The sequence below is a fragment of the Phragmites australis genome, chromosome 8, assembly GCF_958298935.1.
Source record: "Phragmites australis chromosome 8, lpPhrAust1.1, whole genome shotgun sequence".
Classification (NCBI taxonomy): Eukaryota; Viridiplantae; Streptophyta; class Magnoliopsida; order Poales; family Poaceae; genus Phragmites; species Phragmites australis.
In genome coordinates this window covers 25298727-25320175 of record NC_084928.1, presented here as the reverse complement: position 1 = coordinate 25320175, position 21449 = coordinate 25298727, and the positions used below count along the sequence as shown (strand labels likewise).

General features: G+C 46.0%; 1 protein-coding gene across 1 annotated transcript; it reads left to right on the top strand.

Annotated features, from left to right (window-relative positions):
* The first annotated feature begins 4381 nt into the window (after window positions 1–4381).
* Window positions 4382–7959, top strand: LOC133926844 (GDSL esterase/lipase At5g45910-like). The gene is made up of 5 exons (XM_062372981.1): window positions 4382–5234; window positions 5332–5547; window positions 5673–5821; window positions 5897–6170; window positions 7504–7959. The coding sequence occupies exons 1-5, from the start codon at window positions 4517–4519 to the stop codon at window positions 7728–7730; spliced, it is 1584 nt and encodes a 527-aa protein (XP_062228965.1). The 5' UTR covers window positions 4382–4516; the 3' UTR covers window positions 7731–7959.
* Window positions 7960–21449: the final 13490 nt, after the last annotated feature.

Genomic DNA, 21449 nt, shown 5'->3' with positions numbered 1-21449 from the left:
CCCGAGCACTCAAGTCCCCTTGACGACATGAAAAGCCAAGTACCGGGAAGAGGGTGCTCGGGGCTGCGAACAGTGGCCCCCGAGCACCCGAGTCCCCCGAGGACCCAAGGGAAGTCAGTTCCGGGAGAGAGTGCTCGGGGCCGTGAACAGTGGCCCCCGAGCACTCGGTTCCCCGAGGACCCGAACAGCCAGTTCCGGGAGAGAGTGCTCGGGGCCGTGAACAGTGGCCCCCGAGCACTCGGTTCCCCGAAGACCAAAAAAGGGCATATCCGGGAGAGAGTGCTCGGGGCGGTGAACAGTGGCCCCGAGCACTCGATCCCCCGAGGGCCTGAGAAGTCCTCACCGGTGGCCCCCACAGAGGCCCAGCGGTGAGGTGTCAGATGGTGAGAGGCCCGATCCTGCATTTAAGAGGGCGCGTGGCCTATCACTTCCAACTGCTCCCCCCACGCTTGCTACCAGTCCCTGCCACGGCCTGGCAAGGAGGCGTGGGGACATTTAATGCACGGGTCCCATCGCGGGACATCCGACGCGCCTCGGGATAACATCGCGAAGCCCAATGCGCCCCACCTGCCGCCCTGCTATGTTAGGCCTGCTCCGACTGGGCGAGCACGCCGGGCTGCTCGGTGGCTGCCTGGTGGGCCCTCCCCGCAGCGCCCGTTGAAGAACAGCATGATGACATACAAGACCGGACGGGGTGCGTTTTCAACCCTCCCCGTCACCTCGCGCAGCAGCCCATGATGGTTGCTTTCCATTTATGGCGTCTTGGAACTCGCACCATCCCTTTCTGGGCACGCTACCGCCCCGGCGGGTATTTAAGGCGGGGTGAGCTCCCCGAGGGAGAGGAGGTCAAGTTCGGACAGAAGCCAAGTGAATTACAGATAAGCCGGACGAGCACCAAAGAACAAGAAGCATGAAGCTCTAGACTAGACGAATATTCTTGTAACCCAGCAAACATTCAGAGAAACATTCTCAGAGCATTTATAGCATACACACAGGAGTAGGGTGTTACGCTCAGTGTGGTCCGAACCTGTCTAAAAATCCCCTGAGCATTTACTACTTCCTGCATCCGATCCTTCCATTCCACCTGCATCGCATTTACTCCCATTTATTTCACCGGCAAAACGGATTCAGAATAATCCCCCGGCCGAATCTCAAAGGGGGTTCCTCCGGATCCCTGCTAGAGGAGTTCACCCTCCGACAGGTAGAGTCCGGGCAGAGGTGAAGAACAACATCTCGTCAAAGGTGGGTTAGCTGACGGTGGGAGCAGCCAGAGATGGAGGACGGGGATAAGGCAAGGTTAGGACACATTGGAAGACTCACTGGAGGTGAGAAAGAAGAAGACACGGGATTGCCGGTGGTAAGGAAGATGACGACAACAGCCGGACTGAACCGTGGTATTCTGACCAACGTGATGATTCCACTCGGTAAGCCGATGTATAGGAAGCCTCTTCATGTGGTGGCCTCCTATCGGACACCCTTTGTATAGGGAGCCCCGATCAGCGCAAAGAGGACTAGACTGCTGAAATGCATGTAGATGACTTTGTGAAATGCGTATCTGATCATGTTGCAACTCTCTCCCCTGACACTGTTCTGTGGTGGTTGTGGGGCGGGACGAGAGGATATCGTGACAGAGGCTGAGGTCTGTGTTGGGAAGTTGGAGTTGCTTGGCCGATTTTATACAACGAGCTAGCAACGATGACCTGGTTTGGTTTTGTTGTCCGAGGGCTCGCGTTGTTGGGTATTTCGCCCATTAGTCCTAAATCAACCATACGGTTATTAAGATTTTCGAGCTCAATTTTTCTCGTAAATTAGATCAACTCTCTTCTTCTTATATAGCGTTTGTATCATAGGTGTCATTTCGAGAAAAAAAATCGGCGGGAAAATGCTGTGGCTACTGCCTACTGGAGAAACTGAAACACTGGTAGCAGTGCACTACTACGAGTGCAGTTGTACTTGTGGCAGACTTGATCAAATTACAGTCAGCCCAGCCCAAACCTGGGACTCGGCCCGATTTACACCCGATCTAACAGAGAAGCTGACAGTTGTTAGCAGGTCTTGGGTACCGTCCAACATTTCGAAAGGAATTGAGCCAGGCCCCGAAATTTAGTTTTTATTTAAAATAAATTATATAAACTATAAGTATTGTATCATTTATAATAAAAAATTGTAAGTATTGTGACTAGCAACATAAAACTATAAGTATTATGTACTAATTCCACATAAAACCTAATTTTAATTAGATTCATCCAAAAAATAATCTTATATTTCTCCAAAAATCCTATATAGTTTTGTATCTATTCCACAATCTATGTGCAACCCAGTTTAATAGAATTTACCTAAAAAACATGTGTAGAATTTAAACTATAATTCTCTAAAAAACTACTTTATAACTCATAATAATTGTTAGGGACTCAAATAAAATCCTAAAAATATGAAAAAATTTACTAATATTCTTCATATATTATGGACTAAGTTTTAAAATTATTTTCAGCCCTAGTTATATTATGAACAAGTGAGTTCCTTTATAATGCCCCATTTATATGCTCTATTTATATACTTACAGATGAACTCACCTTTTTCACCATATAAACTAAGGCTAAAAATAATTTTATAAATTAGTCTATTATATAAGAAGACTATTAGTAAATTTTCTCATATTTTTGAGATTTTATTTGAGGCCCTAACAATTGTTAGGAGATATAAAAGCAGACTTTTTGGATAATATTAGTTTAAATTATACACATGATTTTTATATTAATATAATTAAAATGGGTTACATATGAATTATGAAACATGTAAAAAAGTTCTATGATTTTTAGAGAAATATAAGACCATTTTGGATGAAGTCAATTAAAATTGGGTTTTATGTGAAATTAGTGCACAATACTTGTATTTTTGTGTTACTAAACACAATATTTTTAGTTTTATATGATAAATAATATAATACTTTTAGTTTTGTACAATTTACTCTTTTATTTATTTGTCATTGTCAAATTGATTGGGTGATTCAATCAGGCCCAGAATTAGCCCAATATCATTATCAGGCCGGGCCTAGACGATGTTTTTCTTTTTTGCCTGAAACAAATTAGGCATTTTCCGTCCCAGCCTAGAAAATGCTCATATGTACCTCATCAGCGTCCTAAAGAAAAGCATCCTCCATCCTATTTTTTTTAAAAAAAACATAGCGGATGGTATATCTCCATCTTCTGTTTGAACTTTTTCCATGAGGAACTGCTCTACGAAGTTGCTAGTTGCACCAAAATTAAGGTAGATGGTTGTTGGAGTCGCGAAGTGCTCCATGGTCAGGGTTGATGGATGGGGAGGGAAGAGAAGGTGTTTGCATGTTGCGTTTTTTTTTTTTTTTGCTCGAGGGTAACTATCATGGTGCCAATGACATTGCAAGTGACAGGCATTATGGTAAGGACTTGGTAATTAAAAAAAGAGTAAGACACATTTTTTATCGTTAAACTTGTTCGCATTAACACTCCAACACAATCACATACCTTTTAAAGTGTTTCACTGAAGGTCCAAAACCTCCATTACAACATTTGTACATCTGGTTTGCTGACTATGTACTAGCGTAGCACTTAGGGAGGCGCAGTTGTTAGCGACGAGATGGGGGAGAGGTGCAGCAGACAAATATGGCTCATGGTCATCATCCACAATGAGGATCTCTACCTCCACCATCGGATATGGTTCCAACGATAGATCTCTTGCCAGCTAGATCAAGCCCTGGTCACACGGATCTATTCGCCATTGCTAGTTCTCCTCGCCCTTAGTTGGAGCGCATAGTCTCCAGGATCAAAGTTTTTCACAATGCCGCCGCCCTTGGACGCCATCGGACTGACCTAGCCGCTTCTGCTTCATATTGGTTTCAGCAGCAATTCGGACCAAAATCGACTAGGTTAGAGACCTTAGAAGTCTTTGTTGACCATTGACTCAGATACCTCATTTAGAGGATGGGGACCTGGTCCCTGTTGCCCTTGCGTTCTCCTACCTAGGTCGAATGTCATCCTTGGGTCGCCATCGCCTCCCAATTGGATACGCGCACTGCCAACACATATCCGTATGTCTAGGGTGGGAAGGTGTTAAAAAGAGGTTTTGAATTTCAAGTGAAACACTTCAAAAATTTAAGAGCATTGAAGCTACGTTTTTAGAACAGCCAGAACAAGTTCAAAGCCACTAGTATACTTGTCTATGTATAGAAGATGCCTTGCAACAAGGTAACAAGAAGTGAAGAAGGTATGATCAGTGAGCCACAAATACAAGGCGGAGACAAAGTGGACGGGGCTGGAGGAGCGGACGGACGTGTGGGAACTAACAATTAGACATGACCGTAAATTGTAAGGACAGCTCTAATAATTAGAGCTACCCTCACGCCGATCTCGAGCACCAATCCATCAATCTACCGGACGCGACGGAGGGCGACGATCTCTCCCGAATCGGAGACGAAAGTACGGACACGCCGCTTCGACGCCATTTACCTCCCTCCCTCCGGCCGTCCCACCCACATTCAATGCCGCCACACCACGGTCGCAGTCAATGCACCGCCCCGCCCCGCGTCGCGTCGCACACCCTGTCCCCAGCCAGCTCCCACACGTCCGTCCGCTGCTCCAGCCCCGCGCCACCCTCCCTCGCCACCGCAACACCTCCACTCCCAAGTGACCCAACCCCCAAACGCCCAGCGGTTCTGCGCCGTGCAAGCATCCAATCAATCAGCCACCACGCGCAGCCGCGGCGGCCACGAGGGACCAAAGCTCCCACCCAGCAGCCCAACTCCACGGTCCATGCTCACTCGCTGCGCCCCTACAAGAGGAGGAAGCGGGCAAGCGCCACGGGTAGCTACCTGCCGCGTTCCGGAGCCACGCCAAGCAAGAAGCCAAGCCGAACCGCCCTTCTTCTTTCTTGTTTGCTCCGCGCGCGAATTCCCCGGGTCCAGGCCATGGGGAAAGGAGGGCTACTAGCGGAAGCGAGGGCGAAAAGGAGGAGTGGCGCGGCGTGGCGCGTCTGCGCGGTCCTCGCGGCTCTGCCGCTTCTCACGGCGGCGGCTGCGGAGGCCCCGGGGAGGTACCGCGCGGTGTTCAATTTCGGGGACTCGCTGGTGGACGCTGGCAACCTGGTCACGGAGGGCATCCCGGACTACCTCGCTACCGCGCGGCTGCCCTACGGCCAGACCTATTTCGGGTACCCCACCGGCCGATGCTCCGACGGCCGCCTTGTCGTCGATTTCATTGGTAAATTTTGCGGATTGGGCTCCTTTAATCTGTTGCGTGCGTTCTCGGGACGTGTCTTGGTTCAGGATTTGACTGATTGGTGCGTTCCTGGCTGCAGCACAAGAGTTCGGCCTGCCGCTGCCGCCGCCATCCAAGGCCAAGAACGCCAGCTTCGCGCAGGGCGCAAACTTCGCCATCACTGGCGCCACCGCACTCGACACCGAGTTCTTCGAGAAGCGGGGGCTCGGCAAGACCGTCTGGAACTCCGGCTCCCTCTTCACCCAAATCCAGTGGCTCCGCGACCTCAAGCCCTCACTCTGCAACTCCGCCCAAGGTACAACTAGGAATGGAAAATTCACCAATTCTTACTTTGTTAAGTATATTTCCGTTGTTTTATGTATCTTAATATGTGATTTTGATTTTGATGGCTTTTCTTTCCCCCGTTCCTTGGTACTGAAGATTGCAAGGACTTCTTTGCCAAGTGCCTGTTTATTGTTGGTGAATTTGGCGGAAATGACTACAACGCTCCGCTGTTCGCTGGCAAGGACCTCAATGAGGCCTACAAGCTGATGCCTCATGTAATTCAGGGCATCTCCGATGGTGTTGAGGTAACTATTGCGTCTTAGCTTGTGTTCCATGCTTGTTGTGTTGATGTTCCTCTAATTCCATTGTGTTTGCTACAGCAACTGATAGCCGAGGGGGCAAAGGATTTGATTGTGCCTGGAATTATGCCGTCCGGGTGCTTTCCGGTGTACTTGACCATGTACACCGACCCGAAGGAGGGGCATGGCTCACGCACCGGCTGCCTCAAACGATTCAACACGTTCTCGTGGGTGCACAATGCGATGCTCAAGCGCGCGTTGGAGAAGCTCCGTGCGAAGCACCCTGGTGTGAGGATCATGTATGGCGATTACTTCACACCAGTTATCCAGTTCATACTTCACCCCGAGAAGTTTGGTGAGTTTCTCATTTCTCTGTTTTGTTATATAATTGAATCATAAAGATATAATTATGTGGATTTGTTGATAAGATCGGTTGAATCACTGGGGAACTCATAGCAGTCTGATATCACTAAGGATTAACTTTTTAGTGCTAATTGTCAGAGACAAGCCTGACATTCTCTAACGTACTTGATTCAACCTTGCTGTGGAGTCAAACTGTTGCCCTTATTAGTTTTTGTGAGATGCATTAAATTATTGCATGAGAATTCAGATCTAGATGGAGGTTCCCCGAAGTCTTCTCCAGTGGAGTACCATTTATCTTCGATGTGCCAAATATATGGCAGATCATACTTTACAATATACAAAATACAATTGAATGAATTACTTAGCTATCAAGTAAAATCTCTCATCCGCTTCCAGAATGACTAGTTGTTACTGTTCATGTTACAAATTGTCTGCAAGCTCTACGAGTTCTTGTCTGTGCAATTGGTCTTCTTCCTCTTTTCTGTATAGCTACATGGAAGATGAAACAAGAGCTCACCTGAAAATGAAATATATATGGAAAGGTTTATGCCACTTTTGGTATCATTTGCAAGAGCAAATTTAACCTAATGTCAATTTTTTTTAAAGAGCTGTACATATTTTTGTATTATGAGGTAGTACATTAAAGAAATGTGTGCCATGCCCGTACCGATATTTACTGCATAACTGTACTATTAAATTGGGAATTTTAATCAGAAACATGTAAATTATTCAAGGCAACATCTTGATTTCGTTAATTGAAACAATTGGGAAATGTAATCCTGGGACTAACTGCTCTCTCTTAATTTTTAAGATGTCTGAAAAACATTTTTTCTTGAAGTCCTTGTCACAAGAAGTACAAAGACTAGGAAGTAATTAAACTACCTGACCCCATCTGTGACCGACCTATATTTTTGGTATCTTGGTTTCTTTCATATGTCTTGTTTATTGCTATTCCGTAAGCTACTCATTGAGGCATTGAATCATGGAGGTCCCTTTTTCTCCAGAAATTTCTGAGCATCATTCCCAATAAATAGAAAAGCATGGGCACATATTCAGTGACACATCTAAAATATGTGATTATATTGGTGAGACATCTTGGTTTTTTCTGGACATCAAGAGATGGGTACAAATTCTTACATCCTTATCATCTGTGTATGATTGGCGCAAGAGCTGTGTGGCCATCCTTTATTTTCCGTACGATAGAGTTTGTGTGACCACAAGATGATAAGTGTATTTATAAAAAGGATATGCATTTACATCAAGCGATTGGCATATGATCCCCGCAAAGTGAATAAAGAAACCTAACAATTCTGCTTTCAATGCAGGGTTTTACAAACAACTACCTAGAGCATGCTGTGGTGCTCCAGGTATGGGCCCTTACAACTTCAATATAACAGCGAAATGCGGTGAGCCTGGTGCCATGACATGTGCTGATCCTAAGACACACTGGAGCTGGGATGGCATTCACTTGACGGAGGCTGCATATGGACACATTGCCAGAGGTTGGCTGCATGGACCGTTCGGAGACCAACCTATCGTACAGTCATCTTGAGCAAACAGCCGCTTCTGTTTTACCTCTAGGGTGTATCAATATAGCACGCCAGAATGGAGCTGATAAAGTAGTTCCATTTAGTTGCACATGTATATGTGCTTCCACCATTGCAGTCAGGTAAAGAGCTTAGATAGGGCCTATTAAAGCATGATTTCTTCATTCGTCAGGTGGTATAAGTATAGATCGAGTGTAATGCACAAAGCAATTAAATATGATACAGATTGCCTTCGTCCGTTGTCCATGACTTCCTGATTGAAAATCACTATGCTTCTTAACTGCAACTTTTGCCTGAATATATTCTGTACCCTTTATCCACTTTCTACACAAAGTGGCCACAAGGACTTCCTCTCGAAGTATTTGGAGAACATGGCATGATTCCTTGAGAGGAATCTAAAATAGTATATGTACACAAAGTGGCCACAAGGATTTCCTCTCGAAGTATTTGGAGAACATGGCATGATTCCTTGAGAGGAATCTAAAATAGTATATGATCGCCAACGACTTGTATCGAGATTGTGTGTATGCATGCTGTCTAGTTGAAAGTTAGTCTGAACATGATCTGTATGGTCTCTTTATTACATTCCATGCTTGCTTGCCAAATGTTGAACAGCTCACAGGCCCGAGGTTAGTGCTAAGACAAGAAGCTTCAGCAGCAGACTACCGTGGATCCCAACTTTTTTCTAAGTGATTAGTTGTACTGAAGTTTGTCATATACTCTAATGATGCCCCGATAGTTGAAAATTTACCTAACACGCATGTTGGTGTTGTGCTTCCAGAACCAAGACTTTGTGGGACATTTGGATGTTTGCCACTGGAAAATGCAGCCATAGTTCGCTGTCACACGTGCTGTGATTTGCCACTGCTAAAGACGGTAGGATAAGTAAACTACCACCGTCACTGTTTTTTCTTTCTTTCAATAATTACCAGAATATCCAATGTCAAAGTTTTGAGAACCTTCAAGCAAACTGACAAATAAAAGGTTGAGAGCACATTAGCGTCGATTTTGCCCATTTTTGTAAAAAATACCCAATAAAAGAGTGACAAGCCCTTGTTGTCAAATAAAAGGGCAACGATACCTATTCTTGTAAAACTTAGGACCGCCTACTTTTTAATATTAATAATTAAAAATATATGCTTAAGAAAATCCGCTGCTCAGTGCTACACATAGCTGGCCCAGTCAATTCTGTCCAAGCAAGTACGATGAGATTTTTTTCTTAAAAAAAGATCGACCAGACAAACACCAGCGGGTGGAAAAAATGAACATTTTTGAACCGTAGCCCGTATAAATGATCCGAGACCACGGGTTTGTAGGTCTCGTAGACGTATCTGTTTTATTACTCATCTGCCTCAGGCTAGGTCAGACCAAAAATTAACTTTTTATCCGTGTCCCATGCATTGGATAACTTTTTGATCGGAGACCCTAGACATGTAGATGAGTACTACTCATATGCCCCGAGCAGAATTGTAACAGGCGGAAATTTGATTTGCCGAACCATAGCTTCGATGACATCCGAGACCTCGGGTGCGAGCTCATCGGAGCAAGTCTGTTTTACTATTCATTAGTTCCGGTAATCCAATGCATGGTCGTACATCTGAGGGCACATGATTTTTTCCTTGATACGCGAATAAACAAGGAAGCAAAGCAACGAGTTAAGATCTATTTAGCAGAGTTTTAGAGTAGCTTTCTAATTAGAATTAGAGGTTCTATTAAACAGCAGTTTTTAGCTTTTAGTTTTCTGATAGAATTCGTATAAGTGATTCTTTAAATGAACTAGAAGCTGAAGAGGTGAAAAAACAGCTTCTCCTGATTCACTTCCCGCACAGAATCACTTCCTCCGTATAGTTTATTTTAAAGAATCACTACAGAATCAGTTTTAACTATAAAATCACTTCTTAAAAAATTACTCTTAAAAAAAATTAAATCAGAAAAAACTCTATCAAACAGACCTTAACCTTCACATCAATGGATGTATCCACATATTTTATTCAAAGAATAACAAGAAAGCAAAGCATATTTAAACATGGGTCATGTACGTACATGTTCCAGTTTGAGCTAGATAGAGTAGATGCATGTACAGGTACTTAGGAAAGCCATCTTCAAAATACGTACATGTATACGTACGGCTCGGCGGGGTAGCATCTGATTTCGGCCCACCAGTCAGCCTGCATGCATGACCAGTGTATGATGAGATTTTGACACGTCTGGATAATATGGAAGGCTAGTTCATTTTAAACATAGCCGGGCCAAATAAATACCCACATACACATATGATAGGCCCCTGGGCTGGTGACTACACGCATAATTATAATTGGGTCGTACGATATAGGAATAGGAGTTTTTTTATTTTTATATTTTTTTAGTTAAAATTTAAATAAATAGATTCTTGACGAAGATATTTGTAAAATTAGACGCCTGCAGCCCTCTGAAAGGGCGGTTACGGGTCCTAACCGCCTCCTGAGAGGGCGGTAGGCCTAACCGCCCCCTCAGAGGGTGGGTAGGGCCTTCCCGCCCGGGCCGGAGCCTTACCGCCCCCTGAGGGGGCGGGTACAGGTCCTTACCGCCCTCCCAGGGGGCGGTAAGGGGTCCTCCTTGCCAGCCGCGCCGCACCGCCCGCCCGGCGCCCTCTGCTATAAAAAGGTCGAAAATTAGCCAAAAAATCATAAAAATCTGAAAAAAGGAAAAGTTGAGAAGAGAGAGGAGAAGAGAGGAGAGGAGAGGAGAGGGGAGGAAGAGAGGTCGGCAAAGCCCTGCTGCATTTGGGCCGCGGATTTGAAGGAAAATTTTGGGTAAATTTTTTTTTCCTTTTTATTGTTGTTAATTAGTGCAGTAGTAGTATATGACATAGATTGTAGATATTTATGACCTAGGGTTTAGAAAATTGTCAAATTTAGTTAGAAAATGGCACGATAGCAGTTCAATATAGAATATTATTTTTAGTATATCATTTTCAGTATGTTATTTGTAGTATATTATTTTTAGTATATTATTTGTACCTGCGGACGTAGGAGGCAACAGTAGATGATAATTTGCGAACCTAGGGTAGCATTTAAAAATTATTTTATCCGATAATCAGAAATATAGTTTGTTGTCTTAACATGGGTTATGTTTGCGGGTGTTTTCAGGGATGACAGATAAATTAATTTTTCAGATATATTATGGTGAGGGTGAAATTAGGTACGGTCCCAACGGTTTAGATCCGTCTGGATTTTGTTATGTCATGAATGGGCTTAGTAAAGCTAATGAGAGGACTATTATGGGTGTGTGCAAATGGCTCATGCGGTTTTTCCAACTGGATCCGCAGCAATATGAGCTGAAGTTGAAAGCTGTCCAGAGCCGTGCTAGTCATGGATACTTTGGTGAGCTTGTTCCCATCAAAGCCACATCAACTTAGAGGCAGTATGTAGATATATGCTGTGAACATGGCCTGCCACTTGTTTTGTTAGCTGAGGCGTACCTGAAAGATCAAAATGAGGTGAACTCTGCAGAAGCAGTAGCAGGACCAAGTGAGGCAGTGGAAGATGAGTCAGAGGCGGCTAATGTAGGGTCCAGGGAGGAGGTTGGTGATGTTCCAGAGCTGCAACCGATGGGTGTAGCTGATGAAGGGGAGCACATCCCTAGCATCATTGAAGATATGGATTTGGAGGATGACGAGTTAGAGGAAGGCCTTGCCGATGGGGATTCTTCTAATGAGGAGGGTAATGCTCCAGTTCCTACAGAGTGGCGGGATCATGAATTTTCGAAGTTGGTAGTTAGCGAGGCTGACTAGACACCGTGGCAGTACCATGAGAATGAGGTGTCACAGGGTGCTATGTACCCTACAAAAGAGGCAGTTATTGATGCAGTGAAATTCTGGTCGTTGTCTCTTCGTAGGCAATTCAAGGTTGTTAAATCAAGTAAAAGAGAGTATGATGTGAAGTGCTTGGTGCCTCAGTGCCCTTGGCGGGTGCACGTATTCAGAGGGAAATGGGCAGACTATGGGCAATGCTCAATAGTTAAGGACATAATTGTCACATTTAGGAAATAGAGTTCGCCCACCGGAACCTGTCTTCTGCTTTCATTGCAAATGTTATATACGGAGAGATTGTGAACAACCTAAGGTATGAGCCACGATCAATAATCCGTGCTATTGAGCAAAGGTTCCAGTATACAATAAACTATGCGAAGGCATGGAGGGCGAAACAAAAGGCTATTGAGATGAAGTTCGGTACATATGAAGATTCGTATCACAATCTACCTTATCAATTAGCCACAATTTGTGCAAGAAATCCAGGCAACTACTATGATATCAAGCATTACCCCTCTATTGATGTGGAGTATAGCGGAAAAAGAGTGTTGCAGCGTGCTTTCTTTGCATTCGCTGCAACTATCAAAGCATTTAGATATTGCCGACCCATCATATGCCTAGATGGAACATTCCTGACTGGGAAGTACAAAGGGCAGATTTTGTCTGCAATAGGGGTCGACGGTAACAACCAAGTCCTGCCACTAGGGTTTGCGTTCGTAGAGAGTGAGAACGGGGATAGCTGGTATTGGTTCCTAAAGCGGGTTAAACATGCAATTGTTCTTGACCGACCAGATGTGTGTCTTATTCATGATAGACATGCAGGATTGTTGCAGGCTTTGCTGGATATGCAACATGGTAGTGTGCGACGGGGTGTCCCAGTACAGTGGCCCGATCTCAAAAGCAGGTGGTGCATGCGCCATATGGGTGCGAACTTCTACATACAGTTTAAAAATAAAGAGTTAATGAAGCTCTTCAAGAAGTTGTGCAATCAGAACCAGCAACGTAAGTTCAATGCATTATGGGCAAGACTTGATGAACTGACTCTAAAACAAACTGTGGAGGCTGCACCTAACAGTGATGAACCAATAGCTCTCGGTCCTCTCCCAACCGATACTTCGCAGATTGTAAGGAGATCGGGCTCATCTATTAGGACCTTCTCACAGTGGATACGTAATGAGCCAAATGAAAAATGGGCTCTGCTGTACGACAGTGGTGGTGCAAGGTATGGAGTAATGACTACAAACCTTGCAGAGGTTTATAACTGGGTCATGCGAGGAATGAGGTCCCTACCACTAGTTGGAATTGTAGAAGACATTTTGCATAGGACCTGCAAGTACTTTATTGATCGGTATGCAGCTGCTAAGGTTGTAATGGAGGACAATCGTATGCTTTACGGGCGGATGCTATGTGAGTATATGGAGAAGGCAAATAAGAAGGCCCACATGCATCGCGCAAATCAAGAGGGCACTGCAGCGCACAGGTTCAGTGTCCTGTGTCAGGATAAGGGTCGGAGGGGGGTAGACGTGAGCGGCATGTTCAAGAGTGTGTGCTAAGGAGTGGGACATGCATATGTAGTTGTCAGAAGCCACAATTACTCCACAAACCTTGTACACACATCATAGCTGCGTGCGCGGAGCACCATATGCTTCCCAGGCAATATGTGTCACAGTATTTTATGAAAGATCAAATACTCAACACCTGGAACCAGGAGCTGTATGGTTACGGCATTGTTGACACTTTTACAAGTAACCCAGGGCCTGCAAGAATATATATGCCTGATTTGGGAAAGATGAAGAACACACCGGGCCGAAGACAAACTCGTCGGATTCGCAACGATATGGATGAATCCGAGGCTGGCCCTAGGATTAAGCGATGCAGTCAGTGCAATGAAGTAGGTCACACTTATAAATATTGTCCCAAAAATGCAGGCGGTGATGCACCTGTTGTCTAGGTGAGATTTATGTGTGTTGTGCTAGTTTTGTACCATTTTAATATTCGTTAATTTCGCATATAGTTAATTTGCATTCAAAGTATATTGTTGTTGTATTTATTTATCAATGTATTAATGTACATGTCTTTCAAATGCAGAGATGGCTCACCCTCCGACCCCCGAGCTTTTGGACCCTGCCGTGGACAAGAAGCATCGCAGCTTCTTATCCGCCGAGCACCAGACGGAGCTAGGAGTGTTTCGCCCACGAGGCCCTGGAGAGCTGCTGACGATAGACGAGCGATGGAAGCACAGGTACTTAGAAAATTTGATACGAAATTGTCATATCACTGCTGTTGTTCCATATTATTGATATACTGCAACACTTATAGGTTGGCAGCGGCTAGACTCCTACCGCTTTGCCGGTTGGTCGAGGCCCGATCGACGGAGAACCCCGAGGTTGCAACCCGTCGTTTCTACTTCGATCGGTCGCTGATAGCAGCACTGGTCGACCGTTGGAGGCCGGAGACACATACGTTCCACCTCCCGTGCGGAGAGATGACCCCGACCCTGCAGGACGTCTCCTACCTCTTAGGCCTTCCTTGCGCTGGAGCTGCGGTTGGGGTAATCGATATGCAGGCTGACTGGATGAACGACATGCATCAGCGATTTGGCCCGGTGGAGCGAAAGGCGGACGCACCCCCTACGTGCCTGAGTTCTTATCCGATGCACGAGGGCCAACGAAGAAGTGGATCCTACAGTTCCAAGTACGGTAACATACAACCTATGGAATACTAACAAAGTATGTCGTAATGATCCTTTCTGACACCAGTCATATGTGCAGCCGGCGTACATACACCCACACGCCAACGCATACGCGGTCTCGAGACATTTGGAGGCCTTCCTGCTTTGGCTGTTTGGGTGGGTGATGTTCACTAGTGGCCAAGACCACTTGGTTACCAGGACGCTTGTGCCGTACGCCCGGTCGATAGCGGACGCTGATGCGGAGGACGTACCGCAGTTCAGCTGGGCATCCGCTGTTCTTGCTGCGACGTATCGAGCGCTCTGCGACGCATGCACGAAGAAGGAGGCACTAGCCACTTTCGCCGGGTGTCCACTTCTTCTTCAGCTATAGTCGTACGAGCATTTCGCCATAGGCAGGCCGGTGGTGGACCGCTCCCCGTACCCAGAGGAATGGTACGGCGAAACGGACGAGGACGCGCCTACAATGGTCTCGATGCGGTGTCATCGTCGGGTACGTATTGTACATTAACAGTTTCCTTCGTATTGTGTTTGTCTCTAAATATTTGTATTGATGTTTGTCACTCAGCCACACTGGGCGCACGAGCAGCCTCGCAGCGCGTACGAGCATTTTCGTACCCAGTTTGACAGGCTACGTCCTAATGATGTGGTATGGGAGCCATACAACGTTCCGTCCGTGCAGGCGCGTGCAGGGTTGGGTTTGTCACCCTTGTGCACCCGCGACGAGGAGTACTGGCTCACGAAGGCGCCCCTTGTCTTCGACATCTACGTCGAAGAGTACTCACCGCACCACGTCATGCGGCAGTTTGGCCGTCACCAGGCATTCCCGCTCGTCCCCATCCGTAGTGTCCCCGTGCAAGTCCACAGGTACATTTGCAAAATTATAGTTTTATCAACCTTCGTTAAACTGTGACTAACATTTACCGTGGTTTCAATGCAGGTACACGCGGAAAGGCCAGCCAGCTGGCAACCTCTGGGCGGAGCGCTTGGCCCCTTACGTGGCAACATGGGCCCAAGCGCTACAGGACGTCGTTGAGGAGGCTCGTCCCCACAACGAGCGGAACTTCAGGGAGTACCTACAGTGGTATGTACCACGCATGCGGACCCGTGTCACCTACACCCCTGAGGATGTTCGGCCCCATATCGCGTCGACAACGGAGACATACCCAGTGCATTGGGTCGAGGACGCCGCTTTAGCAGTAAGTAACTTTTTGAAGTCCGTACTCCATATTGAATGAACATAACCGTATACTTTAATTGTTCACTTCTGTTCGTATCCGCAGACAGATATCATTTATGACGTAAATAGGGATGCAGCTGCTGCCATGGACCACGTCCGGCAAGGGCACCACCTAAGTGCGTCGGATGTTGCGAGCTTCATTAGACGGGTTTTCAACAAGACGACGCGCGCCTTGAAGCTCACCTCCTGCCGATCTACCACAGATGTAGCAGGGCCGCCTCCCAGGTCGAGTGGTGTACACGCCGAGTCATCTCGGCCGTCAGACGTGCACCGACGTTCTTCAGTGTCGGCACCCACACGACCCCTTCTACCACGTCATGGAGGGTCGGAGCAACATGGTACGAATTATACTTTTGAATAATGTTGAACAATATCCTTTACTTATTATTATTAAACATTCATTAGGTCCGCCTGCACAAATCTCGACGTAGCCTCGTAGATCGAGCCCTGTGCGTCCACCCTCAGGTACTCCGGGAACCCTTCTTCCTAGTTTCTAATACTTTCAGCAAAATAAGTTAGTATTGTGCTCAGGTTACTTCGGTGACGAGGCCGGTGCATCTTCGGCGGCCCCACGCCCTACCCCACCCGCAACGTACTACGGCACGTCAGCGTGGCCTTCTTCTGCTGCACTGTCGTACCACGCAGGTACAATTATACATTTTTACTACTACTTTCAATACCATATTGTTCGTATCTAACGTGATTATTTGTTCATAAGCCCCTCCAGCCAGTACACATGGACGCCTGCCGAGCCTTCACAGTCCTCCTACCCTAGTCAGGAGGATGAGGCTGGCCCCGACACCGCATACGACATCGTCCGTGACTTCTTCGGGGGCACACCTGACTACGACGTCCTTCAACGGTCCCAGGTTTCCAGTGCTCCCCTTTGGACACAGCCCAAGCAGGACGAGCCCTCGACACCGGTGGTCTCTACTAGGCCTACTAGACACGTCGGTCCACCCGACCCCCTCACCTACTCCAGGGGTCACGTGAGGGTTAACCAGCGGCATCGGGACCACGATGGGGCACACGGGCGATAGCAACGAGGGAGGCATGAGTAGCATTTTACATTTTATGTAACTAACATATGCATATTCGCTTCGTGATGTACTCCTATGTATTAAGACACGTTTACTTTGTATGGTCGACTTAGCATTTCGTAAATGCATTTCATATTCAGACACGTTTAATGAAGAAGTGACCACAGCACTAAACTTTAACCATGACTTGACAACACATGCCTCCTGCCGCAGGCTTTAAACAAGATGTGACAACACTACCCAGCTTTTTCCAGTCAGTAAATGCCAACACGGGTACCAATAAACGTGGAATCTCTGACCATGGGCAATGACACAACTTTCCCATTCTTCAAGATGGAATCCGATGCTCCTCCCACCAGCTACGCCCATGCCCTCACTCCTTTCTTCACGAGCGAATCCAATGCTCCTGCCTCTCCCAACTATAAATAGCCAAACCTCCTTACGGTGAAGCATCGCTCATTTCTCATATCTCTCAAGTGCAATGTCTTCCTCAGCTCCATCGAGTCCACCAAAGAAACATTGGAGGACTATCATACCTGAAGGTCTCGAACCACCAATGTGCTTCTGTGGTGACCTTTGTAAGCTCCGCGAGTCGCAGGACATCTCATACACCTATGGGTTGCGCTTCTTCATGTGTGCCAACTACGAGTATGACAAGCCTCGCCATGCAACAACTGGTTATCGATCGGTACGGTAACAGATATCCGCCTCATCTCTTCCGATTTCGCACCCTCTTTTACTAACCGCTCATCTTGTTCCATTTGTTCAGTCCCCTCCACCGCTCTGTGATTTTATTCAGTGGCTCGACAATGAGCAAAATGACTCACAGAAGCAGTGGGTCGACATGAACATGAGGTGGAGAAGGGAAGCGTACGCACGTCGGGAGTATGAGTAACAGCAAGAGGAACTTCGCCTCAAGCGGGAGGAAGAAGAGCGCATGAGGAAGGCGGCGCACGACCGTACCGTGGCTCAGGCTCGAGAGGCTGAGAGGGAAAAGAAGCGGGAGAGAGCCCGCCGTGCTAAGGCGGCAGGTCCTGATACCCTCCGAAAGGGAAAGTATCCTAGATGCACGCAGTAGAGAGTATCTAATGTAACCCGACATACTTTCCCTCCCTAAGGCATGTTATGATTAGGATCGGCGCACTAATAAGTAGATCTTAGTGCGAATCGTACATGCCACCTTTATTTCCTCATCGTGTCGTCGCGGTTACAGTGTATTGTAATATTTTCACCCTATGTTTAATACTATGTTTGTCCTCATTCGCACTCCATACCTACGTAAAATGCTGCGACTACTAATTACTGATTTTTTTCACCCGCTATTACATAACCTACTTCAAATTTAAATTCTTAATTTCCTTACACCCATTTCTTTTTATTTCTTTAATTACAAAAAATACATTTTTAGAGGATAAAATGGAAAAAAAATATTTTTAGAGGAAAAAATGCCCCTAACAGCCCCCTGAGAGGGCGACTAGGGTCTAACCGCCCTCTTAGGGGGCGGTTTCCCTGAGAGGGCGGTTAGCCCCTCTTGCCGCCCTCTGAGGGGGCGGTTAGGCCTACCGCCCTCTCAGGGGGCGGTTAGGAACCGTAACAGCCCTCTGAGAGGGCTGTAGGCGCCTAGTTTTGCAAATACCTTCGCCGAGAATCTATTTATTTAAATTTTAACTAAAAAAATATAAAAGTAAAAAAACTCACAGGAATAGTTTGCTATGAAATATTTGCAGACTAATGTGAACCTTCGTGGGCCAGTTCAAAGCACAAAATAATATGTAATTGCTACGGCTAATCTAGAGGCTGAATACATGTTCTCGTGACCAGCCCACCATGCATGACCCATGCAAAAGTCCCCATACGTATTAGCCCGGCAGCAATTCGTATGTATATAGATGTAAAGATCTATTGTGGCCAGACCCATCAAGTCAAGTTGTACGTATGAGCAAAAGAATAAGCAATTACATGCACATCTCATTAGTACAGAACATATTATAAATAGCATTTTATTAGTGTCGATTGTGTAAAACCCGACGTCAAAGACGTATCAGTGCCGGTTGTTAAACTCATACGCGTGAATAACGGCTGAGACGCTAAAAATCGACACTGAAAAATCCCTATCAATACCTGTTCGTAGTTGTTAACTTTGGATAGAGATATTTTTTTTTCTTCAGAACATCAACATTTGAAACCGACTATCAATATCGGTTCCAATTAAGAACCAACACTAATATAATCGATGACTATTAGTATCGGTTTAAAAACCACCGTCCACGATTTTGAACTGGTACTGATAGCCTGTTATATGATAGTGTCTCAGCCAAGTCACGAGAGCTGGTTGTACTGGCTAATTAACCTCTAAAGCAATATGCATATACGTGTATCTTTTAAATCATCCTATACGTGTATATGTACAAGTAAAATGCTTGCTGCAATATCTGTTATGTTTGTGCCCTGAAGAGACGGCAAATGATCACGACGCTTTCCAGAAGCTTTTCGCTAGCATGCAGGTCGGCAACAACATCTAATACGCGTCAATACGAACTCTCGAGATGCAGTGGTAACCAATAACAGAAACATCTCTGTTAATTGGTTTCTAGAAGAAACACACGTATACATCTTTATCTCGAATCTAGCCCCCACTAGCCAGCTTAGCTGGGTACGTACGATTGGGTTTGCACGGTTCACACGAACTCAGCCACGACTCGACAACGTCCCAGCTGAGATACAAGCATGGATGCGCTGGAGTCCCGGTGCCTGTCACACTTGATTTTTATAAATAAATTAGATATATTCTATATATATATCAAAATCAAATTTTCATACATACAGTGATTTTATAAGTGATAATATAACAGTATCATTAAATAACAATAATATTTATTATAAAAGGATCCAGAGGTCTTAAAGAAAACACTAAGATAACTTCTTGCGGCAGCAGGTCTTTCATCCATCCACATGCATTATCTGGAGGAGCGCCAGTCTAGAATATGGCTTTCAGGTCGACATCTTCCCTCCCCTAAAACTCGGCTCCATCATCAGAAAGGTCTTTGAAATCTTCGCCTTCTAAGCAGAAACAAGGGGTTGGGAGAAGGCAAGCGTGAGTTTACATACTTTACCCACGAGTCGTGATTCCCGTTTTGCTTTACGCTTCCGGGGTGTAGAGCCGGGATCTCACTACAAGACATTTACAGAGCGCCTCCACATCCATATGCACCTACTAAGGTTTCACCACTAACATGGATTCCATCCACTGCAGAGGCCCCCTCTTGTGCCACTCAACCGTCCACTTGTGCGTACAGAATAAAGAGGACATCTAATTATTTGGTCAGGTCATACCCATATAAGCCTCGTGGTTGCGTTGTTATGCCGGGTAATAGACTTCACAAACCGGTCCTTAGGATCCCACACAGAAACAACCACAAACCTACTATGTATCACCACCTCAAACCAACAATCCAGTTAGGATCCCTATACCATGTTACTACAAGATTACCATACCCAATTCTTGTTGCATAAACATTAGTATAGATTAACATTTACCCCAACCATGATGGCACTAGCAGATCCACCCTTCGTTTCTCATGACTTATCAACGACGACAAAGATAATCAAACAAAATCTAATAAAACCCTAACCATTGGATTCCAAATTAGAAAAGCATGCAAGAAGGATAAATAATTACCATAAAAGTCCTAAAAAGAGGTGCAAGATACTCAAGGACACTTACTTTCGATCACGGATTGTTCAAAATCCTCGAACGTCTGGTCTTGCAAGCTCTCACATTGCTCGTCTCCTATAGCCATCGTGCACATCGGAAACAAAAAAACATAAACATCTAATAACAGTACACAAAACTTTAGCAAAGCACGATAAAAAGATTACTAACGGATAGTACTTGCTACTACGATTGCGGGAGCGTAAGAATCGTCTAAATCGGAGCTCGTATAAAAAAGTTATGAGGGTTTTAATCTACAGGGGCTTTTCTAAAAAAGTATAAGGGCTAAATTGTAAAAAAAAGTTCCATGGACTTATTTGTAAAATTCAGGGACCTATTTATAATTATACAAAAGTTCAGGGGGCTAAAAGTAAAATATAGTACTATCAGGGGTATATTTATGAAAACGGAAAAGTTTGGGGGCCTAAATATAAAATTACCTAATTTCAGAGAATAAAGGAATTATTTTTGTATTAAAAATTCTAATTATTGCGTCAGCAGGCTGATTGGGCTCGGGTGGGCTGATGTGGCATGACACGTGGGTATGGGTGCTGAGGTGGCTGGCTGAAGTGGACGCTGACTGGGCACTGGTGCTGACTGGGTAGAGTATTTATATCTGGGGTGCATGATCCAGATCCGACGGCTACGATTTAAAATAGGAAGGGGTATCTGGACTTTTAATCCTGACCGCACGCGCTACATCGGACGACTAACGACAAAAGGGGATAATCGGGTAGTCGACGATGGTGGGAACATGGCGGCGCCGCCTCGGACTTCGCTGGAAAATGGCGAAAACCTCATCGCTGAGAATGATCCGCGATGACGAGCGGCCAGGGAGGAAGAGGGGCGAACGACGAACCCATTTTGGTGCATACCTTTGGCGGCGGAGCACGGGAAGGAGGTCGATGGGGGTTAAGGCGATAGAGGTGCTCGGGTTGTCGATGGGGAGGCGCTCCGGTAGCCGGAAGGTGACGGGAAAGAGCCGACGACCTTCCTCTCGAGCTTGCGGTGCTGGCGACCTAGTCGGCGAGGGCAAAGCGTGGCACCAGAGCGGCGGTGGCACAAGCTCGGAGTGTGCGGCAATGGCGCTGGGCGGCGGCGGCTAGGGTTGCGAAGTAGATGGGAAATGGAGGGGGAAACGCACATATATATAGCGGGAGAACAGATGGACGCGTTGGAGTCAGATTCGGTTGAGTTTCTATTGGGATTTGGGTTCGGGACAACGACGCGCGTGAGCTCGAAACGGACTCAGT